The sequence below is a fragment of the Schistocerca americana genome, chromosome 8 (genome assembly GCF_021461395.2).
Source record: "Schistocerca americana isolate TAMUIC-IGC-003095 chromosome 8, iqSchAmer2.1, whole genome shotgun sequence".
Classification (NCBI taxonomy): Eukaryota; Metazoa; Arthropoda; class Insecta; order Orthoptera; family Acrididae; genus Schistocerca; species Schistocerca americana.
Window position 1 is genome coordinate 150,794,903 of NC_060126.1, and position 14,157 is coordinate 150,809,059.

Sequence of the window (14,157 nt, forward strand, 5' to 3'; positions counted from 1 at the left end):
AACACCGGTCTTATACAGATATAAAAATTTTGTTAGATTTTGTTCACCCTCCTTGCGCTAGATGCGCACGTCCTCTATAAGATAGTCTTAATTTTTCAAAAGTCTAAAATGTACAAATTTACTATTAATATTTCGGTCAAATGTACGTAAAATTTAAGATTACAGAACAGATCGTTAAAACAGTAAAATAACATTTCTGATCTGTAATGTTAAATTTTATGTACATTTGACCTAAATATTAATAGTAAATTTGTATATTTTAGGCTTTTGAAAAATTAAGCCTATCTTAAAAAGACGCGCCCATCTAGCGCAATGAGGGTGAACAAAATCCAACAAAATTTTTATATCTGTATAAGACCGGTGTTTTACAAAATGGTTCAAATGGCTCTGAGCACTATGGTACTTAACATCTGAGGTCATCAGTCCCCTAGAACTTAGAACTACTTAAACCTAACTAACCTAAGGACATCACACACATCCATGCCCGAGGCAGGATTCGAGCCTGCGACCGTAGCGGTCGCGCGGTTCCAGACTGAAGCGCTTAGAACCGCTCGGCCATACCGGCCGGCCGGTGCTCTGTATTTTATACCTAGTTTGACAACGCATGAACCTGTCTTCAGTGTATGCCGCCTTTATGTATGAACTATATGTATTTCGCATAAATTCAGTTACATTAATAATAAGCGTGGTTAAATATTGCATTTATTTTTTAAGTTTTAATATAAATTTTCTTTCGTATTGTTTTAGAATCTGAAGATGGTCATTGTATGGCCGAAACCGGTTATGACTGTGTCATAAACATGTGATTGCGTCTATAAACAAACAAAAAAAACTTTTACAAGAAGAAAATTAGTGGGATGTCTGATAAGTATGTGAGAATGGTTAACATGGCGGTGGAGGAAGGAGGAGCAGGGTACAAAACAGTAGGAGTGGACAAAGGTTCAAATGGTTCAAATGGCTCTGAATACTATGGGACTTAACTCTGAGGTCATCAGTCCCCTAGAACTTAGAACTACTTAAACCTAACTAACCTAAGGACACCACACACATCCATGCCCGAGGCAGGATTCGAACCTGCGACCGTAGCGGTCGCGCGGGTCCAGACTGTAGCGCCTAGAACCGCTCGGCCGCTCCGGCCGGCGGAGTGTACTAAGGCTGGAATATGGTAAACATATTATAGTTGAATTTGGTAGCTAAGCGAAGATGAAAAGATGGTTTGCAGCTTAAAACCTGTCGGAAGAGTAATGAATTAAAAAATGGCTCACAGTCTGGTGCGAAACTTTCGACTTCAGGCCACTTCAGCTGACTGCGTGTCAATGCCGCCTTTCATTCATTCCGACAAGAGTTTGCCCAGTCTAGTGAACCCATTCCACACCATCCGAGCCAAGAGAAAACCAAGTCGATCACTAAGCACCAAACCCAGGATGTCAGCGTCGGCAGCTGGGAACTCACCTGGAAGACGATGGGCTTGAGGGCGGCGGTCACCAGCTCGTTGTTGCTGAGGTCGAGCTCGGTGAGGTTCTGCAGCTGCTCGAACGCCGCCGGGTCGATCTCCTCGATCCGGTTGTGCGACAGGTCCAGCACCCGCAGCGCAGGCAGCGTGGGGAACTTGTGCACGCGCACCTGCCACAGGCAAACTCCCCAGTATACGTGGAGGCACTTTGCATTCCAAAGGTTTCTTTACATTCTTATATTCTTTGTCGCAAAGGATCATAGTAACATCATAACACATCACGCAACATGCCATTACTTAAGTAATAATAAACCACACGAAATAATACAAATAGTAATAACCTCGGACACCATCAGAAGAAGAAAAACCATGTTCCTCGGACACATCCTCAGAATGAACCAGTGGGAGTTGACACATCAAACAATACAGTTTCTTGTCAACAAGAGAACGAAAGCACGCTGGATCCAAGAGGTAGAAAAGAGATCTGGAAGAAATCGGAATATCAGGGACCAGAGATTTACGACAGGGTTATTTTCAAATTAAATTTTCAGCCTTTTGCAAGTTTCCAGGGTAGTATTAAACTCAGAAAATTACCATCATGGACAGAAGAGCGACGAAGGTTGCCAAGTATGAGAATGAACTAATATTGGTAAAGGAAGAAACGACGCGAATTAACGTGGTCCTCAGATGGCCAAAACGAAAAAAAATTGAATCGACAGTGCACCATTCCCGTACAGGACAAAGTATGGACTCGCATTCGGGAGGACGACGGTTCAATCCCGCGTCCGGCCATCCTGATTCAGGTTTTCCGTGATTTCCCTAAATCGCTCCAGGCAAATGCCGGGATGGTTCCTTTCAAAAGGCACGGCCGCCTTCCTTCCTCTTCCTTCCTTACTCCGATGAGACCGATGACCTCGCTGTCTGGTCTCCTCCCCCAAAAACAACCCAACAACAAAGTATGGAAACATCAGAAGAACAGACAAATTTAAGTATCTAGGGCAGCTTAATCCCATGAGATATTCCACCGTGCTACATGAGGCTAGAAAGCGACAGAAGAGCTGAAATTGGGTGTATTGTGTCTCTAAAGCCGGAAAGGTCCCCGGTATGGCAATAACTGCCCAGATAGTCGCTCAAGGGCAACGTCCTGTGACAACAATAATAGTATTTAACAAAGCCATCATAGTTTCAAAAATATGACATTGTTGATCAGAATACGTAATCTGTGTGGAACTGTTAGCAGGGAAGGAGACTTGCATCATTGATTCCTGGTTTTTCTATGTATTTGCAGTTAAGTGACGAGATCGGTATCTGCTAAAGTTACAGGATATTAGTCACCTAGGACGAATTAAGACTCTTCTGTACGGCATTGATGCAAACGCGAAGTTAGTATTGTGGCAAGCCGCTTCATTGATGCTCATGGAAGGCAGCTAGAAGAAAGCATCATTGAACTCAACGTCGCAATCCGCCAATGTATGAAGGGAGGGTCGGAGGAACGTCAAATACAGACGTCACTCAGGAAAGTATGGCAGCGGCGCGCCGTGTGGCAGGCTGGAAGCTTGAGAGTGAAATGATACCGAGTGATTACAATATCATAAACTATATCATCACAGGGAGGGAAATCCGAGGTTCTACAGAAAACGAACGCTTAAGGCCCAAATACAACATCAAGGAGTCTAACTGAGAAGAGTGTTTCAGTGTCCAGGAAGTCCATCTCTGGGTGGTGATGGAGACGTTAAAGGTGAAGAATAGACATCGTCCATACACGTTGCAATGGAGGCTTCGATACCTAAGGAGGGATTTTTCTAGGGGAGTACCATGTATCTGGACCGAGGATGTCCAAAAATTAGTATGTGAAACAAGAAGAGTCAGAAGCTAGACCAGAGCAGCATGATCCGAGAAGAAAGAATCCGTAGGCTGCATGGATACAGGCACGTTAAACAACGTTTTAAGGAAGAATTGTGGAAGACAAGAATGGAATGATAGAAACAGTTCGTGGAGACTGACTTGGAAACTGGTCCCTGGGGAATGCCATACGAAATAGTACGCGAGAAAATACGATCACAAACAGTCTTGTCCACGCTCAGAAGAAACGATGGGATGGTAACAGAAAGTTGGGAACTGTCACCCGTCGTGCTAATGGAAACATTGACTCCTGACGACGAAGAAGACGACGAGAAAGAAGACCAGCATACATTACGAAGTATGTTATGGGAAGACTACAGAAACAATAAGCTTGTGCAGCCCTTCACCCAAGAAGAAATTAGACAAATATTGTCAGACCGAAACTGTAGAAATCTCCAGGACCAGATGATATCTCATCTCCGCCGAAGTAATGGAAGCCTTACGTGATCAGATAGATATCTACATGTGTGAACTATACAATGAGTGTCTCTTGCAAGGAAGGATCCTGCAGTGTGCAAGAATGCTGAGGTAATGGTTATCAAAAAAATGGTTCAAATGGCTCTAAGCACTATGGGACTTAACATCTGAGGTCATCAGTCCCCTAGACTTACAACTACTTAAACCTAACTAACCTAAGGACGTCACACACATCCATTCCCGAGGCAGGATTCCAACCTGCCACCGTAGCAGCAACGCGGTTCAAGCCCGAAGTGCCTAGTACCGGCAGTGGTTATAAGTGGAAGACAAGGATCCAATGATACTAAAATCCCAGAGACAAATTTGCCTTCTAAAATAATATTATGCAAACGAGTACAAGGTCACAGACTAGTGAAAGGTCTGAGACTTCATCAGTAAGAGTTTGGAAGAGGTAAATCAACGGAAGACACAATTCATAAGGCGATCTTCCTACTGACAAAAATGGTTCAGATTGCTCTGAGCACTATGGGACTTAACTGCTGAGGTCATTAGTCCCCTAGAACTTAGAACTACTTAAACCTAACTAACCTAAGGATCACACACATTCATACCCGGGGCAGGATTCGAACCTGCAACCGTAGAAGTAGCGCGCTTCCAGACTGTAGCGCCTAGAACCGCTCGGCCACTTCGGCCGGCCTTCCTACTGTCAGATATTGATTTTACGTACGCCTCCATTGCAACGTGTATGGCCGATGTCTATTCTTCACCGTTAACGTCTCCATCATCACCCAGAGATGGACTTCCTGGACACTGAAACACGTATTACTGGAGCTTTCAATAACCTATTGTGGCCGTCTTTCATTCGTCGCCTTAGGGAGATGGAGTGTACCCAGAGGCTCTGTACAACATCATGAGAGACTAATGCTGCGGCAGACATGCAACTTTAATATGCCCCAGAAAGGAAATAAAGACCATAACAAAAGGGTGCCCATGGGGTCAGTGTGCGGTCCAGAGTTTCGAGATATAGCATTGGAACCTATACTACCGAAGCTCCATTGACTGTGGTAACGTAAGCGGATTGGTTGCATCTGCATATGACATGCTGTTCATTGTAAGCGATTACTCGAGAAAAATTATAGAAGACAAATGTAATCCAGCGAACCATAAGCTTGAAGGATGGTTAGAAGCGTCAAATTGCAGCTGGCACCTCACAGGACCACGTATCTCTTGCTGAAAAGGAATCTAGGAAGAAATCCTAAGATAAAATTAAACGATGTAACTACTAGAAGAAGCGCAGTAACGAGGTATCTAGGGGTATTCTTGAACGAACGTCGCAACTTTGCTCATCATATAGAGGATGCAGGCACAAAAGGTAGTAACATGGCGAACAAAATTATAACCATTGCAAATAGACCATTTCGACTTCCCTTGAACATAATCACCGCATACTATGAATGTATATTAGCATCAATCGGATGCTAAGGTTTGAGCATTAGGACTAATAAGGTGCAGCTTATAAAGCCAGCAGAAGAGTTCGACGAAGAGTGTTATTAAGATTAATGAGCGCCTACAGCACTCCCCTCAGTGATGCGTCGTCAGTAACTCCAGGGACATGCCTACTGGATTTCGAAATTAGGAAAAGGGGACCATTCTGTTGTGTAAAGAAAAGCAATTAAATGGAGGTACGAACGATATTCGGAACTGAGACCAGTACAAGATAGTTAATACACCACATAGATCGACCAATCGATAGTCAAATCTAAACCAGCTGTATTTCGATCGCCATCTTGTGCACTGCACCGCAGAACTGTTTGTGATCGTGTTTCCAAGTTACTGCTATGTTAATGACACAGTTGTTTGACTCTAGCCCCAACAATAGCTTGGAAGTATGTAAAATAAATAGTTTATATCATGATGTGTTCAATAATATTGTAACAGGTGCTCAATTTGTAATGTATTTCGTCAACCTATGTCTGTAATATGATAACAAGACTTGCAGAAGATTGGTAAACACCTGACAATACATATATCGACAAATCGATAGTCAAATCGAAACCAGCTGTATTTCGACCGCCATCTTGTCCACTGCACTACAGAACTGTTTGTGATCGTGTTTCCAAGTTACTACTATGTTAATGACGATTTGTCAACAGTGACCAGGAAAGGCACGGAAATGGAGGCACCCCAGCTCATCACTACGAGACTGCCACGCCAGAAGAAAAAAGTGAGTGACCGTTACATAACATTTTCGTGCAAACATCAGTCTAGCTTCCAAAGTGACAGCACCCCTTACTAACAAGGGAACCTCGCCATCGCACCCCCCTCAGATTTAGTTATAAGTTGGCACAGTGGATAGGCCTTGAAAAACTGAACACAGATCAATTGAGAAAACAGGGAGAAGTTGTGTGGAACTATGAAAAAATAAGCAAAATATACGAACTGAGTAGTTCATGGGAAGATAGGCAACATCTAGGACAGTGGGAACGCAGGAGCGCCGTGGTCTCGTGGTAAAGTGAGCAGCTGCGGAACGAAAGGTCCTTGGTTCAAATCTTCCATCGAGTGAAAAGTTTAACTTTTTTTTTCAGTTTATGTGACAAACTCTTATGTTTTCATCACTTTTTTGGAAGTGATTATCACATCCACAAGAAAACCTAAATCGGGCAAGGTAGAAGAATCTTTTTACCCATTCGCCAAGTGTACAAGTTAGGTGAGTCGACAACATATTCCTGTCACGTGACGCACATGCCGTCACCAGTGTCGTATAGAATATATCAGATGTGTTTTCCTGTGGAGGAATCGGTTGACCTATGACCTTGCGATCAAATGTTTTCGGTTCCCATTGGAGAGGCACGTCCTTTCGTCTACTAATCGCACGGTTTTGCGATGCGGTCGCAAAACACAGACACTAAATTTATTACAGTGAACAGAGATGTCAATGAACGAACGGACAGATAATAACTATGCAAAAATAAAGAAAGTAAAATTTGCACTCGGGGGAAGACTTGAACCAAGGACCTCTACTTTTACAGCTGCTCGCGCTACCACGGGACCACAGCACTCCTGAGCTCACGTTATCCTTGATGTTGCCTATGTGGCCCATGGACTACTCAATTTCCATATTTTGCTTATTTTTTCGCAGTTCCACACAACTTCTTCCTGTTTTATCAATTGATCTATGTTCAGTTTATCAAGGCCTATCCACTGTGCCAAGTTATAACTAAATCTGAGGGGGGTGCGATGGGGAGGTTCCCTTGTAAGTTTTCTCTTCTTCCACAGGATGACCACAATATTTACGAAGACTATGTAACTTCAGTATGGCCTTATTTTAAAGTTGTTTTGTAATACCATTTAGCCTGAAAATGAGGTTTACCTTGAAACATGTCGCTAAATCAATAAGTAATACAATAGTTGACAAAGTTTGTGACTGGTAGGGGTAATAATAATAATAATAAAAAAAACACCCTCACAAATTTATTGAGACAGTCACGGTAGAAAAATAGTCAAAATGACTTAAAATACTAGTTAATACAAGATCGCACATTGCAACTGGAAGGAGAATGTACGAATTTCTCCCTAACATCAGGGATAGACAAAAATGAGATTTCTTCAGCCGTCAAGTAGACTGACACGTTACCTGACTGGACATGGCCTATATGCTGTATACAACATCAAAAGGCAGATTAATGATAGTTCCGCCAGTGGCAATGTGGGCACTCCACAACACCCGCACATTGTGGTCTGTGCCCTTTACAAAGACCCAGTGGGTAATAGTCGTTAGTCATTATGTTGGATCTCAGAGCAGCACTGAGGAATGAGTCATCCTGTAGCATCTTGGACGATACTGCGGCCACAGTGTCCAGGAAGCCCAAGGAAGACTTCACAAGGCACTCAACCACACGGCAGTATGCTGCCATCCCAGCTAGACGGGATACTCTACAGATGGTGAGAAGACAGCTGGGGTCGGCGACCAAAGAATGGAATAGTTTTTCAGGAATCTACATTGCGCTGGTGTGAATCCTAAGACGTTGTAGTGTAACATGGAATCACTTGTAAAGTAAAAACACTGCTGACAGTAGACGGTGTCTGTTGGCCGGATCATATGAGGGTGGATCCAGCAGTGGAAACAAATATGAACAGTTTAAATATGAACAGAAACAGAACGGAATCTGTACCACTAAATTAGTGTTAATAGTTGTGTAATTGATTAAGGTTATTTTAAATTGTAGATTTGTAGTGGTAGAGAAATTGTAGTAATAGCACTTTTGTACAATTAGATTTTTAAAAATATTTATAAGTGCCAGAAACAAATAATTAAGAGATATTTATTACCATCTGAAAAAAATGTGACTGTATGGCTCATGTTAGCTTTCTAGATAATAGGCTGTAATGTGAAGAACAAATAAATAAATAAATAAATATCTAGGAGAAACAATCATGCATCACTGAGGGAAAAGGAAACTACCAGAGGAAGATTACAAAACGTAGAGTTAACACTCCAGTCTACAAACGATGTTATAATCGTTGCACTGACGAAAGATATCATGGGCAAATGCAAATTTTTATCAAAGTTTTCTCCATCCAGCGTTAAGCCGAGTCCAACCGGGTCAGCACACAATGTGGCAATCAGGATGACAAACAGGCATAGCATCGATACTGCAAATAATATAGCACACTGTGATTGTGATGCCAACGTTTGGCGAAGAATGCCAATGAAACCATGAAATGAGGATGCACACCATCATCCTCGGTAAAACATGATGTCATGCCTCAGATGTACAGCAATAAACACTCAGGCTTCTAGGATCATACGCTACTGAGTTACAGTGAGCAAGCTAAGAGGCAGCTCTGTAATGAGCTGCCTGCCATTCATTAGATGACTTGTACCTTCGAGATTGTTGTCCACATCTGCCGATCGTGATCGCTGTGAACTGCCAACAGCTCATTCACCGATGTGAAGTCTAGCAGACTCCTACCTCCTCTAGCTTGCTGAGAACCGAACCGATGGTGTCTGGCACACCACCAACCTGTTGCTGTATTCAGGACGTGCAATAAAACCTGCTCTCCCCGACCTGCATCTATGGACAGACACTGGCATCCACAGCCTAGATCTAGTGCTGAGGCCACGCACAACTATCAAACTCCCATGCAAAGGTGCTGGAATTTACTCAGGCACACCCCTTCAATGTTCATGAGAGTGGCCTAGCAAAAAGCAGTCGATGTTTTGGTGGTCTAAGCCACTGTACAAGCTATGCCAGCTGCCTATCATCCCTCATGGTATTGCAGTGTTACATGAGCAACGAGAATGGAGAGCACAGCCTCAGTAATCTGCTGAGGTGGATGCGTCAGTGTGTTAGAAGGCTACATGCTGCATCCACTAGCCTCGCCATTGGCGTGGAGGAGACGATTCAATTGAAACACTTAAATCGAATAAATGTATGGCTTTAACGATATGTCACTGAAGTGCAGGGTGCCAATTGGTGTTCACCAGCATACTCCAAAAGCTTCACCATTCTGCAGCCATGGGGATCTCAGCCCAGGCCATTACATCATGGTAAAAAAAAACTACACTCTACAAATGCAAAAAGATCATCGTTATAGTACACACATCAAAAAAAATTTTGCATCATCCTGGTTCCCAGAACTCCTGAAGACAGATGTTGACTGTGGATATTGTATCACAGACACACTCACTTTGACTGTTCAGAGATGTCACTAAACATGTCCAAAGATGTAAACAACCATGCATGAGTAGCGCCTATTAGACGGAGGGAGTCCGACAGCCGATCAGTTCCAGTCATTCCACCAGGAAGGAGGTACACAGCTCGCATTGTCTCACCCACGCCTAACGGTCAATACCGCGGTTCGACCGCGTTCGCATTGTTACTTTGTGCCGGGAAAGGCTCACAAAAAGGGAAGTGTCCAGCCGTCTCGGAGTGAACCAAAGCGGTGTTGTTCGGACATACAGAGAGACAGGAACAGTCGATGACATGCCTCGCTCAGGCCCCCCAAGGGTTAGTATTGCAGTGGATGACCGCTGCCTACGGATTATGGCTCGGGGGAACACTGACAGCAACGTTTTTCGTGCAGCCACAGGACGTCGTGTTAACACTCAAACTGTGCACAATAGGCTGCATGATGCGCAACTCCACTCCCGACCTCCATGGCGAGGTCCATCTTTGCAACCACGACACTATGCAGCGCGGTACAGATGGGTCCAACAACATGCCGAATGGACCCCTCAGGATTGGCATCACTTCACCGATGAGTGTCGCATATGTCTCTTACCAGACAATCGCCGCAGACGTGTTTGGATGCAAGCCAGTCAGACTGAAAGCCTTAGACACGCTGTCCAGCTAGTGCAGCAAGGTGGAGGTTCGCTGCTATTTTGGGGTGGCATTATGTGGGACCGACGCACGCCGCCGGTGGTTATGAAAGGCGCCGTAACGGCTGTACAGTACGTGAATGCCATCCTCCGACCGATAGTGCAACCATATTGGCAGCATATTGGCGAGGCATTCGTCTTAGTGGATGACAATTCGTGCCCCCATCATGCACATCTTGTGAATGACTTCCTTCAGGATAACGACATCGCTCGAATAGAATGACCAGCATGTTCTCCAGACATGAACCCTATCGAACATGCCTGGGATAGATTGAAAAGGGCTGTTTATGGACAACGTGACCCCACCCACCAGTCCGAGGGATCTATGCCGAATCGCCGTTGAGGATTGGTACAATCTGGACCAACAGTGCCTTGATGAACTTGCGGATACTGTGCCACGACGAATACAGGCGTGCATCAATGCAAGAGGACGTGCTACTGGGTGTTATAGGTACCGGTGTGTACAGCAGTCTGGACCACCACCTCTGAAGGTCTTCCTGTATGGTGGTCCAACATGCAATGTGTGGTTTTCATGAGCTATAAAAAGGGCAGAAATGATGTTTATGTTGAGCTCTATTCCAATTTTCTGCGCAGGTTCCGGAACTCTCGGAACCGAGGTGATGCAAAACTTTTTTTGATGCGTGTATAATAACGTGACCAATAAGCAAAAATGTATCATATACACTAATTTTAGGACCAATAAAACAAAATGAAAAAAATCGTAGGAAAGGAGGAGCATATTAAGAAACAGCACAAAAGCGGAAATGTTTAAACTACAATGAACGTGGAAGTATACAAAAATGTAGAGAAGTTTACAGATAAAATTAGGCAAGAATGCTAATGGGCACATCCAGAGAATGGTTCCTAGCAGATTGACACAAACTGGACAACATTTTGAAAAATTAGAAGACAGATCCATCTGACTTGGGAAACTGCATGAATACCTAGATGAAGTAGTTGTACACTAACAAGAAATTGGAGACGGAACAAAATACAGAAACAAAACTAAGAAGTAGGACAGTTTTCAAGTCTACACAGTTTCAAGAAAAGAGGGAACAAAATGGAAAGCGGAAGAGAAAGAAAGAAGAAAATGAAGAGATGAAATAGTGCTGAAGAAAGTATGAAATTAAATTAGTGACATGAACATGGTTCTTAGCTGTCCAGTAGCTATCAAGAAAAATAATAATCTGACTGGAAAGAGGTTTATTTCCACATTGCTAATAGTGTGATTATGCCATGAGCATCAAAAACGGCAGTGAGCATTGTCTTCACTTTCGATTTGTCATTTGCACCTTCTTCGGTTCTGGTGAGCCAACAGAAGTCCATTCTGTACTTTGTCGTTATGTGATAGGTTCGTACTGGTAGTACCAAGGGTCGAACTCAATTATAGCGCGTTGCTCATAACGACTTTCTTCTGTAGGCGCTGGTTCCCTAGAGCTCTGTCACCTGTTGGAATTGTTTGAAATTTCGCACATCTGTTGTTGACTTTTACTTGTTAAAACTGCAACGGTAGAGACTGCGCCGACGAAGCTTATACGCCAGGGACAGTCTCGGAACTTTTTGGACGGATGGTGTACTCTGCAAATCCATTCAGATCAATATTTCATTTATGTTATGCAAAGTATACTTGGCAGCGTCTCTGATAACAGGGCGCCATTGTGAGGGGGGCGGGGCGGGGGAAACCTTTCACGTGACGCCTTCTTCAGTTGGGGTGTAGTTCGCGAACCCTGTACCTACTGGTGATTCCAATCCATCCATCAATATCGGAACCATCCTTAAGAATCCATGGTATAACGTACATCTTCTCGTTCTTAAACGAGAGCGGTGACCTTTCTTGATATTGGACGCCCAGTTTGTGAATAAGAGAGCATGTTATTGCACAAATAACGTGGGTAGTTCTTTCTTCGGTATGAGTGGAATCGTGTGTTGTGGCCTAGAGCTGGTCCCGCAAGGAATGCACGAGATCTTCTGTGAAGCTTGGTACGTAAGAGATAAGGTGCTGGCGAAAATGGTGCTGGCGAAAATGAAGCTGTGGGGACGGATCGTGAGTTGTAGTTCGGTAGTTCAGTCTGTTGAGCATTTCCAGTGAAAGGGAAAGGTCTCTGATGCGAGAAAGTTTCAAATCAGCGCACGCTTAACTGCACAGTGGAAATCCATTCTGTAAATAATCTCCTTCACCGTGGCTAAGCCATGTCTCCACAATATCAATTGTACCAAGGTTCTGTTATGTTCATCCAGCGTACATGATGGAATTTGGGTCGGTACTTTGCGAGGTAAGGCATAACACCTTCAGCAGGTTTCAGACTATTATGGGTGCGGAGTGTTTCACAGCACACCAGGTGGGTATTGGGACTGTGCTGTCCAGCCCGTCGGACTCACCAGGTCGTTGTGGGAGAAGTCGACGGAGACGACGCCGAGCATGTCGTCCGCCCAGAGCCAGCCGGCCTCCTCGCTCTCGCTGTCGTTGGCGAAGTGGCGCTGCAGGCCGCGGCCGGAGCAGTTGAGCGCGGGGGCGGCGCCGCCGCTGGCGCACGCGCACACGCCGCACATCTCCTCCGCCTGCACCACGCCCACCGCCGCCGCCACCACCAGCACAGCTGCCGCCGTCGCCGCCACTGTCGCTGCCATCAGTCTGCACACAATATGTTCAACCCCGTTATTATTTCAGCCTCAATTTACCAACCAGTAGACTGTCACAGGTAGAGCTCGCACAAAGTGCACTACTGGCCATTAAAATTGCTACACCACGAAGATGACATGCTACAGACGCGAAATTTAAGCGACAGGAAGAAGATGCTGTGGTATGCAAACGAATAGCTTTGCAGAGCATTCACACAAGGTTGGCGCAGGTGGCGACACCTACAACGTGCTGACATGAGGAAAGTTTCCAACCGATTTCTCATACGCATACAGCAGTTGACCGGCGTTGCCTGGTGAAACATTGTTGTGATGCCTCGTGGAAGGAGGAGAAATGCGTACCATCCGACTTTGATAAAGGTCGGATTGCAGCCTATCGCGATTGCGGTTTATCGTATCGCGACAATGCTGCTCGCGTTGGTCGAGATCCAATGACTGTTAGCAGAATATGGAATCGGTGGGTTCAGGACGGCAATACGGAACGCCGTGCTGGATCCCAACGGCCTCCTATCACTAGCAGTCGAGATTACAGGCATCTTATCCGCATGGCTGTAACGGATCGTGCAGCCACGTCTCGATCCCTGAGTCAACAGATGGTGACATTTGCAAGACAATAACCATCTGCACGAACAGTTCGACGACGTTCGCAGCAGCTTGGACTATCAGCTCGGAGACCGTGGCTGCGGTTACCCTTGACGCTGCATCACGACAGGAGCGCCTGCCATGGTGTACTCGACGACAAACCTCGGTGCACGAATGGCAAAACGTCATGTTTTCGGTTGAATCCAGGTTCTGTTTACATTATCATGATGGTCTCATCCGTGTTTGACGACATCGCGGTGAACGCACATTGGGAGCGTGTATTCGTCATCGCCATACGGGTGTATCACCCGGCGTGATGGTATGGCGTGCCATTGGTAACACCTCTCGGTCACCTCTTGTTCGCATTGACGGCACTTTGAACAGTGGACGTTACATTTCAGGTGTGTTACGACCCGTGGCTCTACCTTCCATTCGATCGCTGCGAAACCTTACATTTCAGCACGATAATGCACGACCGCATGTTGCAGGTCCTGTACGGGCCTTTCTGGATACAGAAAATGTTCGACTGCTGCCCTGGAAAGCACATTCACCTGATCTCTCACCAATTGAAAACGTCTGGTCAATGGTGGCCGAGCAACTGGCTCGCCACAATACGCCAGTCACTACTCTTGATGAACTGTGGTAGCGTGTTGAAGGTGCTGGGCAGCTATACCTGTGCACGCCATCCAAACTCTGTTTTACTCAATGCCCAGGCGTATCAAGGCCGTTATGACGGCCAGAGGTTGTCGTTCTGGGTAATGATTTCTTAGCATCTATACACCTA

The 14,157-nt window shown here is 45.0% G+C and overlaps 1 protein-coding gene across 1 annotated transcript in view; it reads right to left on the minus strand.

The window, feature by feature from the left end:
* Nucleotides 1-12,704, minus strand: part of LOC124545375 (leucine-rich repeat-containing protein 15-like) — a 54,852-nt gene extending 42,148 nt beyond the window's left edge. Inside the window, exons 1-2 of the mRNA XM_047124286.1 lie at nucleotides 12,534-12,704; nucleotides 1,453-1,623 (exon numbers count right to left, since the gene is read on the minus strand). Coding sequence (XP_046980242.1) covers nucleotides 1,453-1,623; nucleotides 12,534-12,704 — 342 coding nt within the window. The remainder of the gene's footprint in view (nucleotides 1-1,452; nucleotides 1,624-12,533) is intronic.
* Nucleotides 12,705-14,157: the final 1,453 nt, after the last annotated feature.